The sequence below is a fragment of the Mus pahari genome, chromosome 13 (assembly GCF_900095145.1).
Source record: "Mus pahari chromosome 13, PAHARI_EIJ_v1.1, whole genome shotgun sequence".
Taxonomy (NCBI): Eukaryota; Metazoa; Chordata; class Mammalia; order Rodentia; family Muridae; genus Mus; species Mus pahari.
Genome location: NC_034602.1, coordinates 80556021 through 80570160, shown reverse-complemented (window position 1 = coordinate 80570160; position 14140 = coordinate 80556021). Strand labels below are relative to the sequence as shown.

The 14140-nt window shown below is 44.0% G+C and overlaps 1 protein-coding gene across 1 annotated transcript; it reads right to left on the bottom strand.

The window, feature by feature from the left end:
• Positions 1-5361: 5361 nt before the first annotated feature.
• On the bottom strand, positions 5362-12817 carry Odaph (odontogenesis associated phosphoprotein). Its single transcript, XM_021211334.1, has 2 exons — positions 12738-12817; positions 5362-6050 (listed from the first exon to the last, which is right to left on the bottom strand). Exons 1-2 carry the CDS (start codon positions 12799-12801, stop codon positions 5734-5736), a joined length of 381 nt encoding a protein of 126 aa, XP_021066993.1. The 5' UTR covers positions 12802-12817; the 3' UTR covers positions 5362-5733.
• Between the last annotated feature and the right edge of the window lie 1323 nt (positions 12818-14140).

Below are 14140 nucleotides of genomic sequence, written 5' to 3'. Positions count from 1 at the left end.
TCCCTCCCTCCCTCCCTCCCTCCCTTTCTTTCATTCATTCTTTTTGAGGCAAAGACTCACTATGTAGCTCTGGCTGGCCTGAAATAGTTAGCCAGAGTCAGCTGATCTCGACTCACAGAGTGCGTGCCTCTGCCTCCCAAGAACTTGGATAAAAGGCACGTGCCACCACACCGGTCAGGGAAGGGAGGTGGTATTGGTACACACTAAGACTATGCTAGGGGAGTTCTACTTAGTTTACTCTTGTTAACTGCTGGTCAATGGAGTATTCAAATGCTTTTGATAAAAGCTACCACTATATTAGTGTGCATATGCTGATTTCCTTTATTTTGTAGTAGTTTAAAAAAAGAAAAGTCCATTGATGGGTTGGAGAGATGGCTCAGTGGTTAAGAGCACTGATTGATTGCCCTTCCAGAGGAAGCAGCTGAGGTGGTCATCAGATGACAAAAAGGTAAGGGCCTGCCTGATAGCCTGAGTTGGATTCCTCTCTCTCTCTCTCTCTCTCTCTCTCTCTCTCTCTCTCTCTCTCTGGTGTGTGTGTGTATGGCTCCAGTGTGTCACAAACCAGTTATTTAGTAGCAGACAGTCACAGACCACACATATCCTTCCTCCAGCCTAGATGCCTGTCTCTTGTCGGCCCCTGCAGCCTACGATATGTTTCTTCCTCCCTGCTGAGGTGGCTTCCCTCTTTGTGATGAAGCCAGTGTCCAGTGTGAGACTTAGCAGTTCCCCAGGTGTAAATGTTGCTGTACTTTGACTGGAAAGGGTGCAAGCAAGAATGATTTCTGTGCGGAGATGGAGGTAGTTCTCGCCGCCTGCCCCCAATCTGTGTCCTCTTTGTCCTCTTAGCCCCCAAGCAGCTCTGTTACGGTCAGAGGTTCTAAAGTCTAAAGATATTTTTTTTCGCATCTGTTATTCATCACCAACAGTGGACGGTCAAATGTAACCCAGGGGCCTAGCTGCTATTGGTGGTTATGGGGGATATGATCTCTCACCCCCTACTTTTCCTTTGGAGGACTGCGCTTCCAGGCAAACCTCCCCTCCCTCCAATTAAAAAGGAGCTTCTCTGACATAAATCCTCACCATGTCCTATTTCAGGCAATCTAGACTAGATGTTCTCAACCTGTGGGTCGTGACCCACTTGGGGGTTGTAAGACTTTGAGGAGCCTTAACTACTGGGGACCCCTGTGTGAACCATGGGGAGCCAGGGGATCGATGCAAAAGCAAGAGGAATTTATTGTTCCAGTGCGCTGGGGTCGTCCTGCATCTGAGGGAAAGGCAAGGATCCCGGTGGTCCATTCTGCAGGTTTTTATACAGTTTTCAGGAGCAGAGTAGAGCATCAGCAACTAGGCACAACATGATTGGCAGAACAGTGTGTCCTGCAAACTGATTGGTGTCTAGGGAATGAGGTAGTAGGGGCTTCCCATATTTGCAGGTGGCCAACAGTTGGTCTGTCCTGCAGTTTTTCTGAGGAATGTAATTAACCTCTCCCTTCCAGAGAGGAGGGGTACCTGTGTGCTCCATGACCTCTCTCTTCTAGGAGAGGAGGGATCTTCATGTTCTGGGGCCTGGTGGAATTTTCCAAAGGCCCTGAGGTGACCTCTTTAAGGTCAAATGACCAGTTCACAGGGGTCACGTATTAGATATTCTGCATTTCCGATATTTATATTATAATTCACAACAGTAGCAAAATCACTTAGAAACAATTACGGTTGGGGGGTCACCACAACACAAGGCGCTACACTGAAGGGTTGCAGCACTAGGAAGGTTGAGACCCACTGGTCTAGATGCTCAGAACCCTTACAGCTAACGTGGGAATCATTAAGAGACTGGCAGTGAGGTCTGTGGGGAGAGGTTTTATTTTTCACTTCTCTTTAAGGCAAGGATAAATATAAGAGTAATTTCTGTGTTTTTTAAAAAAAGATTTAAAAAAATTTAATTATGTGTATATGTGTGTTCTTGTGTGTGTGTGCACACACAAATGCTGGAGCCTTTGGGGGCTGGAAGAGGGCATCAGATACCCTGGAAGTGGAGTTACAGGTGGTTGTGAGCAGCCTGACGAGGGTGCTGGGAAGCAAATTCAGGTCACTGCTGGGTATGCTTAATGGCTGAGCCATGGACCCAGCCTCTCTGTGTTGTCTTTAAGAATGCTTCTAGGCTCAGCGGTTAAGAGCACTGAATGCTCTTCCAGAGGTCCTGAGTTCAATTCCCAGCAACCACATGGTGGCTCACAACCATCTGTGATGGGATCCAATGCTCTCTTCTGTTGTGTCTGAAGACAGCTACAGTGTACTCACATACATGAAATAAATAAATGTTAAAACAAACAAACACACAAAAAAGACTTAACTGGCATTAGATTTCTGTGAGTTTGAGACCAGCCTGATCTAAGAGTGAGTTCCCGGGCAGCCAAAGCTGCTACACACAGAGAAACCTTGTCTCGAAAAACCAAGAAAGCTGGGCGTGGTGGCGCATACCTTTAATCCCAGCTCTTGGGAGGCAGAGGCAGGTGGATTTCTGAGTTCGAGGCCAGCCAGCCTGGACTACAAAGTGAGACCCAGGACAGCCAGGGCTACACAGAGAAACCCTGTCTCAAAAAAAAAAAAAAAAAAAAAAAAGAATGCTCCTAACTCATCATTTTGAAATTATGTCAGACTATAGAAGAAGAGCAAGAATTTCATATGGCCTTTACTTTAAGGCGTATCAATTGTAAAAACATTTTATTATCTACCCACCTACCTTCCTAACTACCTATTGTGCATCTATCAAGTTAATTTTTCTTTTCCTTGAATGATCTGAGACTGAATTCTTGAAATTAGGTTCTCATTCTCCATCAAATGCCCCAGAATCTCTTTTCTGAGAACATGATATTCTCTTCCAGAATTGCAAATTCAGAAACTTAACTGGTATAACAGCATTACTAAATATATTGTTCATATTCTAAGTTTGCCAGATCATTTATGGCCACCCTCCAGCCCCCCAGCTCCCACTGCCAGCCTTCCCACCTCAGGATCCCACATGACATTATCCGGCACGATATGTTCGTTCATTTTCTTTAACCTTCTCCTTTCATGGCATCAGCATTTTTGAAGATGCTAGCTAATTTTGAGAACATCCCTCACTTTGAGTTTATTGTAGGATTAAATTGAGCTTATCTATATGGGACATAATTAGAACTGTAAGACTTACCTGGTTATTCACACTTCAAAGCCAAAAATACATGAAAGAATGATCATATCCCTCTGAAAGACTCCTTTGTTCCCAAACCAACTTCATGTTAAAAAGAATGCACATCGGAATGCCCTGGAGAAGCTAGATCCCTGCAAGGCATTGGTGGCTGGAGACACTCCAATGCAACACACTTGTCTGGAGTCATCATATTTTAGAAACAAAATTCATGAAGCCAGAAGAATGATGGAAATATGTTTAAGTCATAAAAGCTCAATGTTTTGAGTGCAAGTATGTGCTGTCTAGCATAGAGGCATCTTTACCCATTATAGGGAGTGGGGTGGTGTTATCTCACTTTACCTAAAGAAGATCCTGTCAAATCTGGAAGAATTAGCCAGCTTTCAGCAACAAACTCAGTGATTGATACACCAAACCTGCCATCCACTGTTACTATGTAATCTGAGGTTTACACACCACCTAACATGGCCTTGTACGGGGTTAGATTTAAATTGTGAACTTGTATTTACATTTATTATTGTATGTGAGAGGTGTCCATGGAGGGGGGTGCACAGGTGTCACGGTGTCAGTGTGGAGGTCAGAAGAGGTGGGGCACAGGGGTCACGGTGTCAGTGTGGAGGTCAGAAGAGGGGGGCACAGGGGTCACGGTGTCAGTGTGGAGGTCAGAAGAGGGGGGCATAGGGGTCACATTGTCAGTGTGGAGGTCAGAAAAAGGGGACACAGGGGTCACGGTGTCAGTGTGGAGGTCAGAAGAGGGGGGCACAGGGGTCACGGTGTCAGCGTGGAGGTCAGAAGAGGGGGCCACAGGGGTCACAGTGTCAGTGTGGAGGTCAGAAGACCACTGTGTAACTGGTTCTCTCTGCTACCTTCTATGCCCAGAACTATTAATTTTTTTAAAAAATATTTTATTTCTTTATTTTATATATATATGATGAATACACTGTCCCTGTCTTCAGACACACACCAGAAGAGGGCATCAGATTCCATTACAGATGGTTGTAAACCACCATGTGGTTGCTGGGATTTGAACTCAAGACCTCTGGAAGAGCAGTCAGTGCTCTCAACTGCTGAGCCATCTCTCCAGCCCTTATTTTATTTTATTTTATTTTGGTTTTCCAGACAGGGTTTCTCTGTGTAGTCCTGGCTGTCCTGGAACTCACTCTGTAGACCAGGCTAGCTAATTCTTTTTTTAATAGTAAAAGTTCTAATGTTTGGAAAGGAAATTCCCCAATCAAACCTAGGGTTGGTTTGAGACAGGGAGGTTCTTTGAGACTGCCAAGCACATGGTTGTGCTATGAAGAGCCAGGGAGAAACACGAGATTAAAATCCAAATCTTTATCTTTCTTCACATTTGTCTTTTTCTAGTTTGTTTTTCCTCCCCCCAAACAAACAGAGAATGTGTGAAGTTCATTTCAAAATATATTTTCAGGATTCACATAGGCTTTAACTTAAGCCTCTAAATTTGAAGGAAGTATCCCTTCTTACACTACTGGCTACCATGGCTTAATTTTTTTCCTTTACCATTTGACACAAAAAGAAGCATGCTGGCATGACCATCTGTCTTATTTTCCTGGGTGTCCATTCCCAGAATTCTCACGCATTTGTATTTTCCTGAATTTTCTTTCTTTCTTTGTCACAGCGACAGCAGCATTGTTTGCAGATAATTCTTGAGAACAGGTTGAAGTCACTGGCCTCATGCACAGAACTCCGGTTCCCACGTCAGGGCACAGTGAGTGGCACAAGCAAGAGACAGGGTTTGCTAGAGAGGCCAATCAGACAAGGCCTTGTTTCTTACTCCCCCAAGAGCACAAGGCCCTCACTCTTGAGCTGCAGACAACTAACATCCAGGTAATTTTAAAACCCAGTTTTTGATTGGAACCATGTGGAAGGTTTGAAGAGAAAAGTATGTGTCTATGTGAGAACCACAGGAGAAACAGTGACGCATTTGTCTAATTAATATGAGCAAATAGTAATATTAAAAGTAAGTTAGGATATGACAGGTAAAATATTTTGAGTTGGATAATTCCACGTATAACTAGAGTATTTCCTAGAACCAGTTTCTCTAGATGGCTTTTGCTTTAATCTTTATAGTTTCTTTTAAAGCTCTTTGTAGATCCACCTGCTCTGTAAGATTCCCATTGAGTACAAGAAGAATGTCGTTAATGGTTGCATTTGGCTCATAATGGTCTCGTTAAAATGTCCTTCACTCTAACTTGGAAGTGGAGGTTAATTAATACTGCTGGTCTCTAAGTACGGATACAAATGATTAGAACAGCCCACTTAAAGACTTTATTTGCACTAATATCCTGTGGAATGAGACTGATGCCGCTACGGCCAGATTTTGTAAGCAAAAATGTGTAATCCAAACTCCTCGTTGTTGACCAAAAAAAAAAAAAAAAAAAAAAAAAAAAAAAAAAAAAAAATCTCGTCCCTGTCATTGAGGGTACTTAATCTTCCAATGCAGGGATTTTAGATTGGAGAGAGAAACAAACAGTTTTGTCACCCTTTCCAGAGGCGTTGATTCTGTGGCTTCAGCACATTCGGGCTTCTCATTTCTCCCTGCTCTCCTCAGAGGAGCTTCCTCTCTGGTGCCGTCTTCTAGGGAAGAACCTCCAAGCGATCAGTCTACCTCGCGGCGGGTAGAAAGGCCAGAACTGGAAGCGACGGTTGTTTGGAAGGAAGAAAGGGAACCTCGGATTGAAGCCGGGCCCCCTTGGCGGAAAAGAAAAGGTGGGTGTCCTTGGGACGGGCTGGGCCCTCGTGACCAGATTCCGTGTGGTGGGCGGAGGAGTGAGTGTGAAGATCTGGCAGTCTGTAGACTTTGCGTTATTTTGTGAGCCGCCAGGAGGGGTGACTACATCTTGTCCTGTGGAAATGAAAATGTAGGTCAGGAAATGGGCCTAGCAGCAGGAGCAAAAGACAGATCCCTCAGGGTGAGGCCTGGAGAGAGAAGAATCAAACAGAGACATTTTAAAGCATGACTGAACTGCAGTGGCTCAAGGAGATGACGCATGGGCACAGCTAATGATCCACATTTCTGTCTGGGGAACTGATCCAAAAGAAATAAATACGTATTTATCAAAGACACTAGTAGCCTAAATAGGTCCCAGTAGCCTAAACAATCCAAATGCCCATCAATAGGAGAATAGCTAAACCATGTAATTCATACAATGAAACAGTCCCCTGGAATGAAAAGCAAAACCAGCCAATATCTAGAAACTCAGATGAATCCAAGCTATAATAAACAACGGAAATTAGGCACAAAAAGGTATACAGTGTAAGAACCATTTATACAAAGTTCATGAACAAGAAAAGTGGAGCTAAGGTTAAGAAATCAGAATGAGGGTCACCACAAATGTGATTTCATGGAGGAATTAACCGAACACTCTTTAGCAATGTTCTACACTTTGATCTCCGTTCTCATTAAGTAGATTTGGATATATGTAACATACATACACATATGTATACCAGTATAAAATGTGATGAAGCTGTACCTTTAAGACTTAGGGGTTTTTCGGTTTTTCTTTGTCAGGGGGCGGGGGTTGTTGCAGTTGTTGTTTTGTTTTGTTTCCTATGTGATTTAAGACTCTGTACTGACTGGTTTTGTGTCAACTTGGAGTTATCACTAAGAAAGGAGCTTCAGGTGAGGAAATGCCTCCATGAGATCCAGCTGCAAGGCATTTTCTTAATTAGTGATCAAGGGGGGAGGGCCCCTTGTGGGTGGTGCCATCTCTGGGCTGGTAGTCTTGGGTTCTATAAGAGAGCAGGTTGAGCAAGCCAGGGGAAAGCAAGCCAGTAAAGAACATCCCTCCATGGCCTCTGCATCAGCTCCTGCTTCCTGGCCTGCTTGAGTTCCAGTCCTGACTTCCTTGGTGATGAACAGCAATGTGGAAATGTAAGCCGAATAAACCCTTTCCTCCACAACTGCTTCTTGGTCATGATGACTATGCAGGAATAGAAACCCTGACTAAGATAGACTCACTGAAATAAAACAGAATTTATTTACTATTAAGAAAATAAAAAAATAAAGAAAATAATGCTGAAGACCAGTGAACACATCTTGGTTTTGAGAAGAAATCTGGATGTAGCCAAGTGTAGTTCCCATGCCTGAACCACTCAGTTGAGTTGGTCTTGCAAAAGTAAATTCTGCTATGCAGAGTTCTTTGGCCTAGAACATATCAGTCTAGAAATGAGAAGACTGAACAGATGTGAATGCTGGAAACATGAACATCCTCCAGGAAGCTGAACATTCTGGTGAACTGAAAACCAAAACCCAAATGAAAACCAATCCAAAACCAAACCAAAGCAAGCAAGCAAGCAGTCAAAAACCCCTCTCCCTCTTCCAGGACAGTTGATTTGAATTTCTTGGCTACCCTGGATATAATTATCTAGCCGGCAGAGACTTTAGTTCCTTTTTAAACCCACAACTCTTAGAAAGGTCAGCTTCGAACCCCTGGCTGTGGCTGATTGGGCTGTTGCTAGACACTCAACACAGTCACCAGCTAGTCACGGAGGAATTAAATTCCCACTTGAGAATTACTATGAAGACACAATGAGAGATGTTAGTAGGAGGTGTAGAACTGTGGCTGTGTGACTTCTTGGCCAGTTGAATTTTGATGGAGAGGTCAGCTTCCATGTAATAGTACGGTAAGCAGCCCTCTTCCCCCTCCTCCAGGTGGTATGTGTATGTATGTTCACATAACATGTGTGCCTGTGTGTGCATGACTATGTATACACATGTGTGGAGACCAGAGATTGATGCTGGGCATCTCTATAACTTGATCTACTTTATGAGGCAGGATCTCTCACGGAACCCAGTACTCTCTGATTCAGCTAGGATAATTTGTCAGATTGCCCTGGTCAGTGACCGCTGGAGAGGAAGCCACTGTCTTCAGTGATGGAGCCACCAACCTATGTTCTAGTGGAGACCTTCACACCCACGTCTACTTGGTTAAATCCGACAAAACAAGCAAAAGCAAAACCAAAACAGATGTGAAAGTGGAGTGGAGATTTGTGGGAGCACCTGGGAGGGGTTGGTAGTTGATAGTGGGAGATGGTAAGAGGCGGTAGAAGGATAGGTGTGGTTAGACCTGTATGTAGCTGTACACAATGTCATACTTGTAAGATAATCATTTCATAAGGTTGGTAATTTTCCCCACACCTATCCAGACTACTGAATATTGAAACGATATGACTGAAATTAGGCCGAGAAACATCAAATTATAGAAAATGACTAAATCTCACGGTGTTCATTCTTTCTGATAAATTCCTAACTTTTGTAACATGGAAACGTTACACACCCAGAATCTAGCTGCTAGCACAGAAATTAGCCTTGCTGGGAGGTCTCATCCTGATCACTGGCTATCAGGTCAGGCTCGGCAAGGCCTTGAGCTCTGCCATCCAGTGAACTGTCCCGATTTATAAACATCCTGACCACCACCTGCCGCATAGGCTCATCTTCTTTCTTGGTGCATGAAGCTGACCTCTAAATCCCATAGTGGTTGGTGCTAGAGCATGCGGAAGACTTTTCTACCAGGCTGAGGTGTTTAGCTTCATGCCCTCTTCTGGGAGTCCACAAACGGCTTGCCTCTATCACCCACCCAGGACAGTCGAGGAGACCATATAAACATGTCTTGATATTTTCCCAGCAAGATAATCACATGATGATTATAGTGGGTTACTGCTTAGAAACACAAGTGTTCTCAAATGTAAGAACTGGAGCTGGAGCGCTGGCTCAGTGGTTAAGAGCACTGGCTACTCAGCCGGAGGACTCAGGTGTGATTCCCAGTATACACAACTATCAATCCGGTTCCAGGGGATCTAACACCCTCTTCTAGTCCCCCTGGGCACCAGGCATGCAGGTGGTGTGCAGGCAAAACACCCCTACATATAAAGTAAAAATAAAGTGTGGGAGCCCTAGGGCTTGGTTTGGTAGTCAAGTGACAAGGTCAAGACCATCTACATGAGTTGATGCTATCTGGCTTCTTCCCCTCACTCAGCTGACCCCACCTACCTATCTCTTCGTTTAACTTCATTCTGCTCACTTCCTGACATCGTTATCTTTGTTTTCTCCTCAAACTGCCTTGAAATTTTCCATCTTGATTTATTGGAAGAATTCTACCTCTCTAAGGTTACCTAATGTCGCATTTCAGAGTGAAAACTCGGGCAATCTGCTAATAACATCTTAGGTTCTTCTTTTGTTAAAGAGGGCTGTAAACTTTATACCCAAACAGTTAAACAGTGATGTCCCCTCTACTCCAAAATGCTGCTTTGACAAAAGCCCTTAATATTTTTGGGCTTAAAATTTGGTTCCCGGTGCCTAGAGGTCCTCTTGTCCTGGATCTCTCATGTAGTGCCCAAGTCAGACCTCCTTAGGGAAATCGTCCCTGCCTGGAGGCTGGGTGATGGGCACTTGCAAAACTTCCACAGCAGCCTTGGCCCACCAGCTTCGAACTTATGAGCCATGCTGTTAGCACTCCTGAAATGCCCATCAGACCATCTTACAGACTGGCCCTACCCCAGCGCCTGTGGAAGACTTAAACTGATGGAGAGAAAGCTTCATTTCTATAATAGCAAAAGTTTCTATGTTCCTACCTATTAAGGACAGTGTGAAGATGAACATGTATTTCCCATACGTCACACAATGACACACTGCAAGGGTACTGTACATCAAAGCTAAGCATCCTGAAAATGTAATAGGACCAAAGTAGGTCACACATTTGAGTGTTGATTAAGAAACAGCTGGAGAGGCAGGGCAGCGTGATATTCCAGAGGCAGGGTCCCTGCTTCTAATACTGTCACTATGGACAGATCACCTCACCCCTGAGGGTTTTATTTTTCCTTATTTGAAAGATATAAGAATAGTATGGTCTATCCAATGGGCTTATGAAATTATCCAAGATAAGGTATTAATGGTTCTGGAAGTTTCCCTTTGCGTAGTACACTTTTAGTAAGTTAGCAATCGTTACTGTTAATTGTTAAGGTTGTGAATGTTACAGAATGTTAGAGAAGGGTTTTTAGCAGCACAAGCTTCACTTCTTAGGTTTATCTGTTTATATTTTATATATGATCTGTGTGCATCAAGGTAAGGGTAGGACTAAAGTACATCATTTCTATAAATCTAGGGACTCTGTGAAGGGGTCATTGATTCTGTTGGTCACCGCTGTGGTCTTCAGCACCTGGAACACTCCCTGGACAGCAGTCTTACCCTTGAAGACTTGGTATATCTCTGAATGACTAGGCAGACACTGGCTGTTCTTCTCCATGTTTTTGTGGTACTCAGGGAGAATTTAATTCCAGCCTTAGAGTGTTTTAAATAATAATTTATATTTAAAATTATAGTATTGTATAATACAAGCCAAAATATTGCTTGAAGTTTGGATATCAATCTTAAATGGGCTTATTATAGTCTAGACGTGAAATTTGTAGCATACCCCCAAACTAGCTCGATTTTTTTAAAAAAAGAGGTAATGATGAGAAGATCCTTTTATAATTACCTGTGCTCTGTGGTTTATCTGGGCAGTCAAGAGCTGTTTTGTAGAGAGCTGTAGTGATTTTGTAGAGAGCTGCAGCAAACCTGGGTCTACCCACGCCATTCTTCTTCACAGAGTACCTGGAGTCTTAGATTTCCCATGCCCATTCAGACTTTAACCACAAAGAAATACCAATGCCGTGGTTAACTGACTCATAATAACTGTAACTTAATTCATTTTGTGGATACCAAAAACGATTGGCTATTTTTGTCAAATTCATCACTTGAAAGATAAAGAATTTAGAGCCCAGAAAATGTGCTCTAGCGCCCCACCCCCCTTCAGGAGGCTCTACGTTGGGTCAACAGTGTGCACATCCCATATCACATGCTGAATTAAACGCTGTGATGACAAAGACACAGTGCCTGTCTCTTGAGGATTGGAAAGAGACTACAGACAGACAGATCTGCCGGACAGGCATGGAACACACACTGGAGGTGAGGTACAGACTGCTGTCACAATCCAAAGATGTCAGAGAAAAACCAATCTATTTTACAATATCGTGTCTCTAGAAAGAATTGTACGTGTGATGTTACAGTAGCATTTTAATGCTGTTACTCGAAGCAGAATTGCAGAGAGCAGATGTGAGGCAGGAAAGGAGCAGCTGCTGTCTTGGAGGGAGAAGGACACAGGGACACGTGTGATTCTTTCTGAAGGGCAGTCAGTCCCAGGACAAGTAGAAATGAATGATGACCTAGAACCTGTGCTGCCAAGCTCAGAGACCAAATCTCACCTTTCGAACGACATTTTTATTTGTTTGTCTGGGGACATTGTCTCACTGTGTAACCCTGGCTGTCCATTCTGACACTTGCTACATAGACTAGGCTGGCCTTGAACTCACAGATATCTTTCAGCTTCTGCCTCTGAGTGTCAGGATCAGAGGCACACACCACTGTGTCCAGCCCTCAAAGGATAGTTTTAGATTTAAATAATTGAAATCTCTAATCTCGTTATAACCTATTTAGCTATTTTCAAAGCCTCGAGAGAACAAAACAAGAGACGTCAACATTTGCCCTGTGACTACATGCGCCCCACAAACTGGAAAGAAGGTGGCCTCTTTTCAGCAGATGTCCATAACCTCATCTTGGGAATTGGAGAACTGCTGCCCTGTGATAGCTGTAGTCTGTGCAGAGGTTGAGTTAGGAGATCTCTGGATATCTAACAACGAGTTCTAATGCCTCTCTCTTTCTCCAGTCTGTCTTAGACATTGTGTGATGACTGCAGAGAAAATGTTGGAGGATGAATGGAGTCTCACTGAACCCCTTGAAAAGCTTCCCTAGGTCAGGGAATGTAAGAGAGGCTCTGTCTGATGCTGATGCTGGATCCCTCCTCCCTGAACAGCTCCTAGTTCTGCATTTAAAGTCAATTACGGAAACAAATACTAGATGCAGGGCCCCCAGGTTCTCCTTCCTATTCCTTTTCTCCTATCTTCCATATCTTCCCTTGGGTAGGAACTTGAAATCCAAGGTCAATACTCAGAGCATCTGCAGGTTCAGTGGAGGGCAAAGGGGAGGAGTGGGGGGTTGTGGGGGGGTGAGAATAGGAGCAAGGGAGAAATTAGTCAGCCTCAGGAAATCTGCTCACCTTAGTAGAGCCAAGACACAGCTCATCAGGTATGATTCATTAAAGCAATAAACAAAGACTCAGCATGAGCAGCTGGTTGCTGGGGACTAAGGAAGCCGGCAGTGCTTAATCCCACATTAACACTGTTAGGTCGATAACTGATAACCGTAGTAACAACAGTAGCGTTGATCCAGTGCTTTTAATGTGAGGCTTTTGCATATAGCTCAATTGTCCTCTCCAGCCCCACAACAATGTATAATCATATATAATGCTCAAGTATAACCTAAAATCACAGAGGTAATGCTAAGACTGGGATCCAGGTCTTCAGGTGAGTAAAACCAGCCATTCATTTCATTCACACAGGCTGATGGTGAATGAAACATTTCCAACGTATGGAAGTCTGTATCCATGGAAGCCATCTTTGTAACCCACACACAGTAGGTAAAAATGCAGACTCTTACCTTCTGCCATAGTTACCACCAACCAGCTGACCAGTAACCAGGAGACATGGAAACCTGGAGCCATGGCTTCTGCCCTGAGCACTCACTGCTCTGGGCTCCAGGCTGCTTTAAAGGAGAGTGAGTTGGCAGCAGCCTGAGTCAGGCAATTTGCATTTGCATAGTGGACCACAACCACTGGACCTGTGGTGGGAGAGTAAGAAGCTCTCAAGGAAATACCAGTCTTCTTCGTCAACCTGAAGCTTTGGGTAATGCCAGCAAGCATCATGCACCTCTCCTTCCCTCTGGACTGAAGGAAGCCACCTCACCTCCGCTGTCCTGTCAGTTCCAAACACTCCCCACCTCACGGCCTTCTCTTTACTTATAATCACAGCTCTCCAGCTACAAGGGAATGTACTTTGGTTTCTTTTCTACTGTTATGATAAAGCACTATGACCTGACCAAGGCAACTTATAGAACAGTGTTCTCACCCTTCTAATGCTGCGACCCTTTAATACAGCTCCCATGTTGTGGTAACTCCCCTCCCCAACCATAACATTATTGCATTGCTACTTCATAACTAATTTTGCCACTATTGTGAATCCTAATGTAAATATCTGATATGCAGGATATCTGATGTGCGACCCACATGAAAGGGTCTTTTATCCCTTAAAGGGGTCACAACCCATGGGGTCGAGAACCAGTTTTATAAAAGGAAGAGTTTATTTGGGCTGACAGTTTCAGATAGTGGGCCATGACCACTATGGTGGGGAATCACGGTAGCAGACAGGCAGGCATGGTGCTGGGGCAGTATCTGAGAGCTTATATCTTATCCACAGGCCTGAGACAGAGAGAATGTGAAGTGGTATGGGTTTTTGAAACTTCAAAATCTACCCCTATGCCTCCTAATTCTTCCCAAATTGTTCCACCAACTTCAGATCACACATTCAAATGCATGAGCCTATTAGAGCCATTCTCATTCGAACCCCTGTAGAAAAGAACTACCTTAGCTCCTCAACACATAGCTTGACTTCCTGGAGCAAGTCATGAGGGAAGAGGAGGTCTCCTGATCCAGGTGTTTGAAGAAGCTGCTGTTAGGTTCTGACCCAAGTCTGTGGTTCTTCTCTGCCCTGTGTCTGCCCATGAGGGAAGGGCCATGATTAGAAAGGTGTCTTTCCTTGTGGCCACTATGGTCATTGTTTACACAAAAATGAAGAAACTTGGAGCATAACTTACTAAGTCTATTTTCTAGACTTTCTTCTAAGTCACCAACTTGCTTGTAAGATGAACATGCATCTTGGTCACTGTTATACTGCTGTGAAGAGACACCAAGACTAAGGCAACTCTTACAGAGAAAGCATTAGATGGGGGCTGGCTTACAGTATTAGAGGGTTATTCCATCGTCATCGTGGCAGGAAGCATGTCAA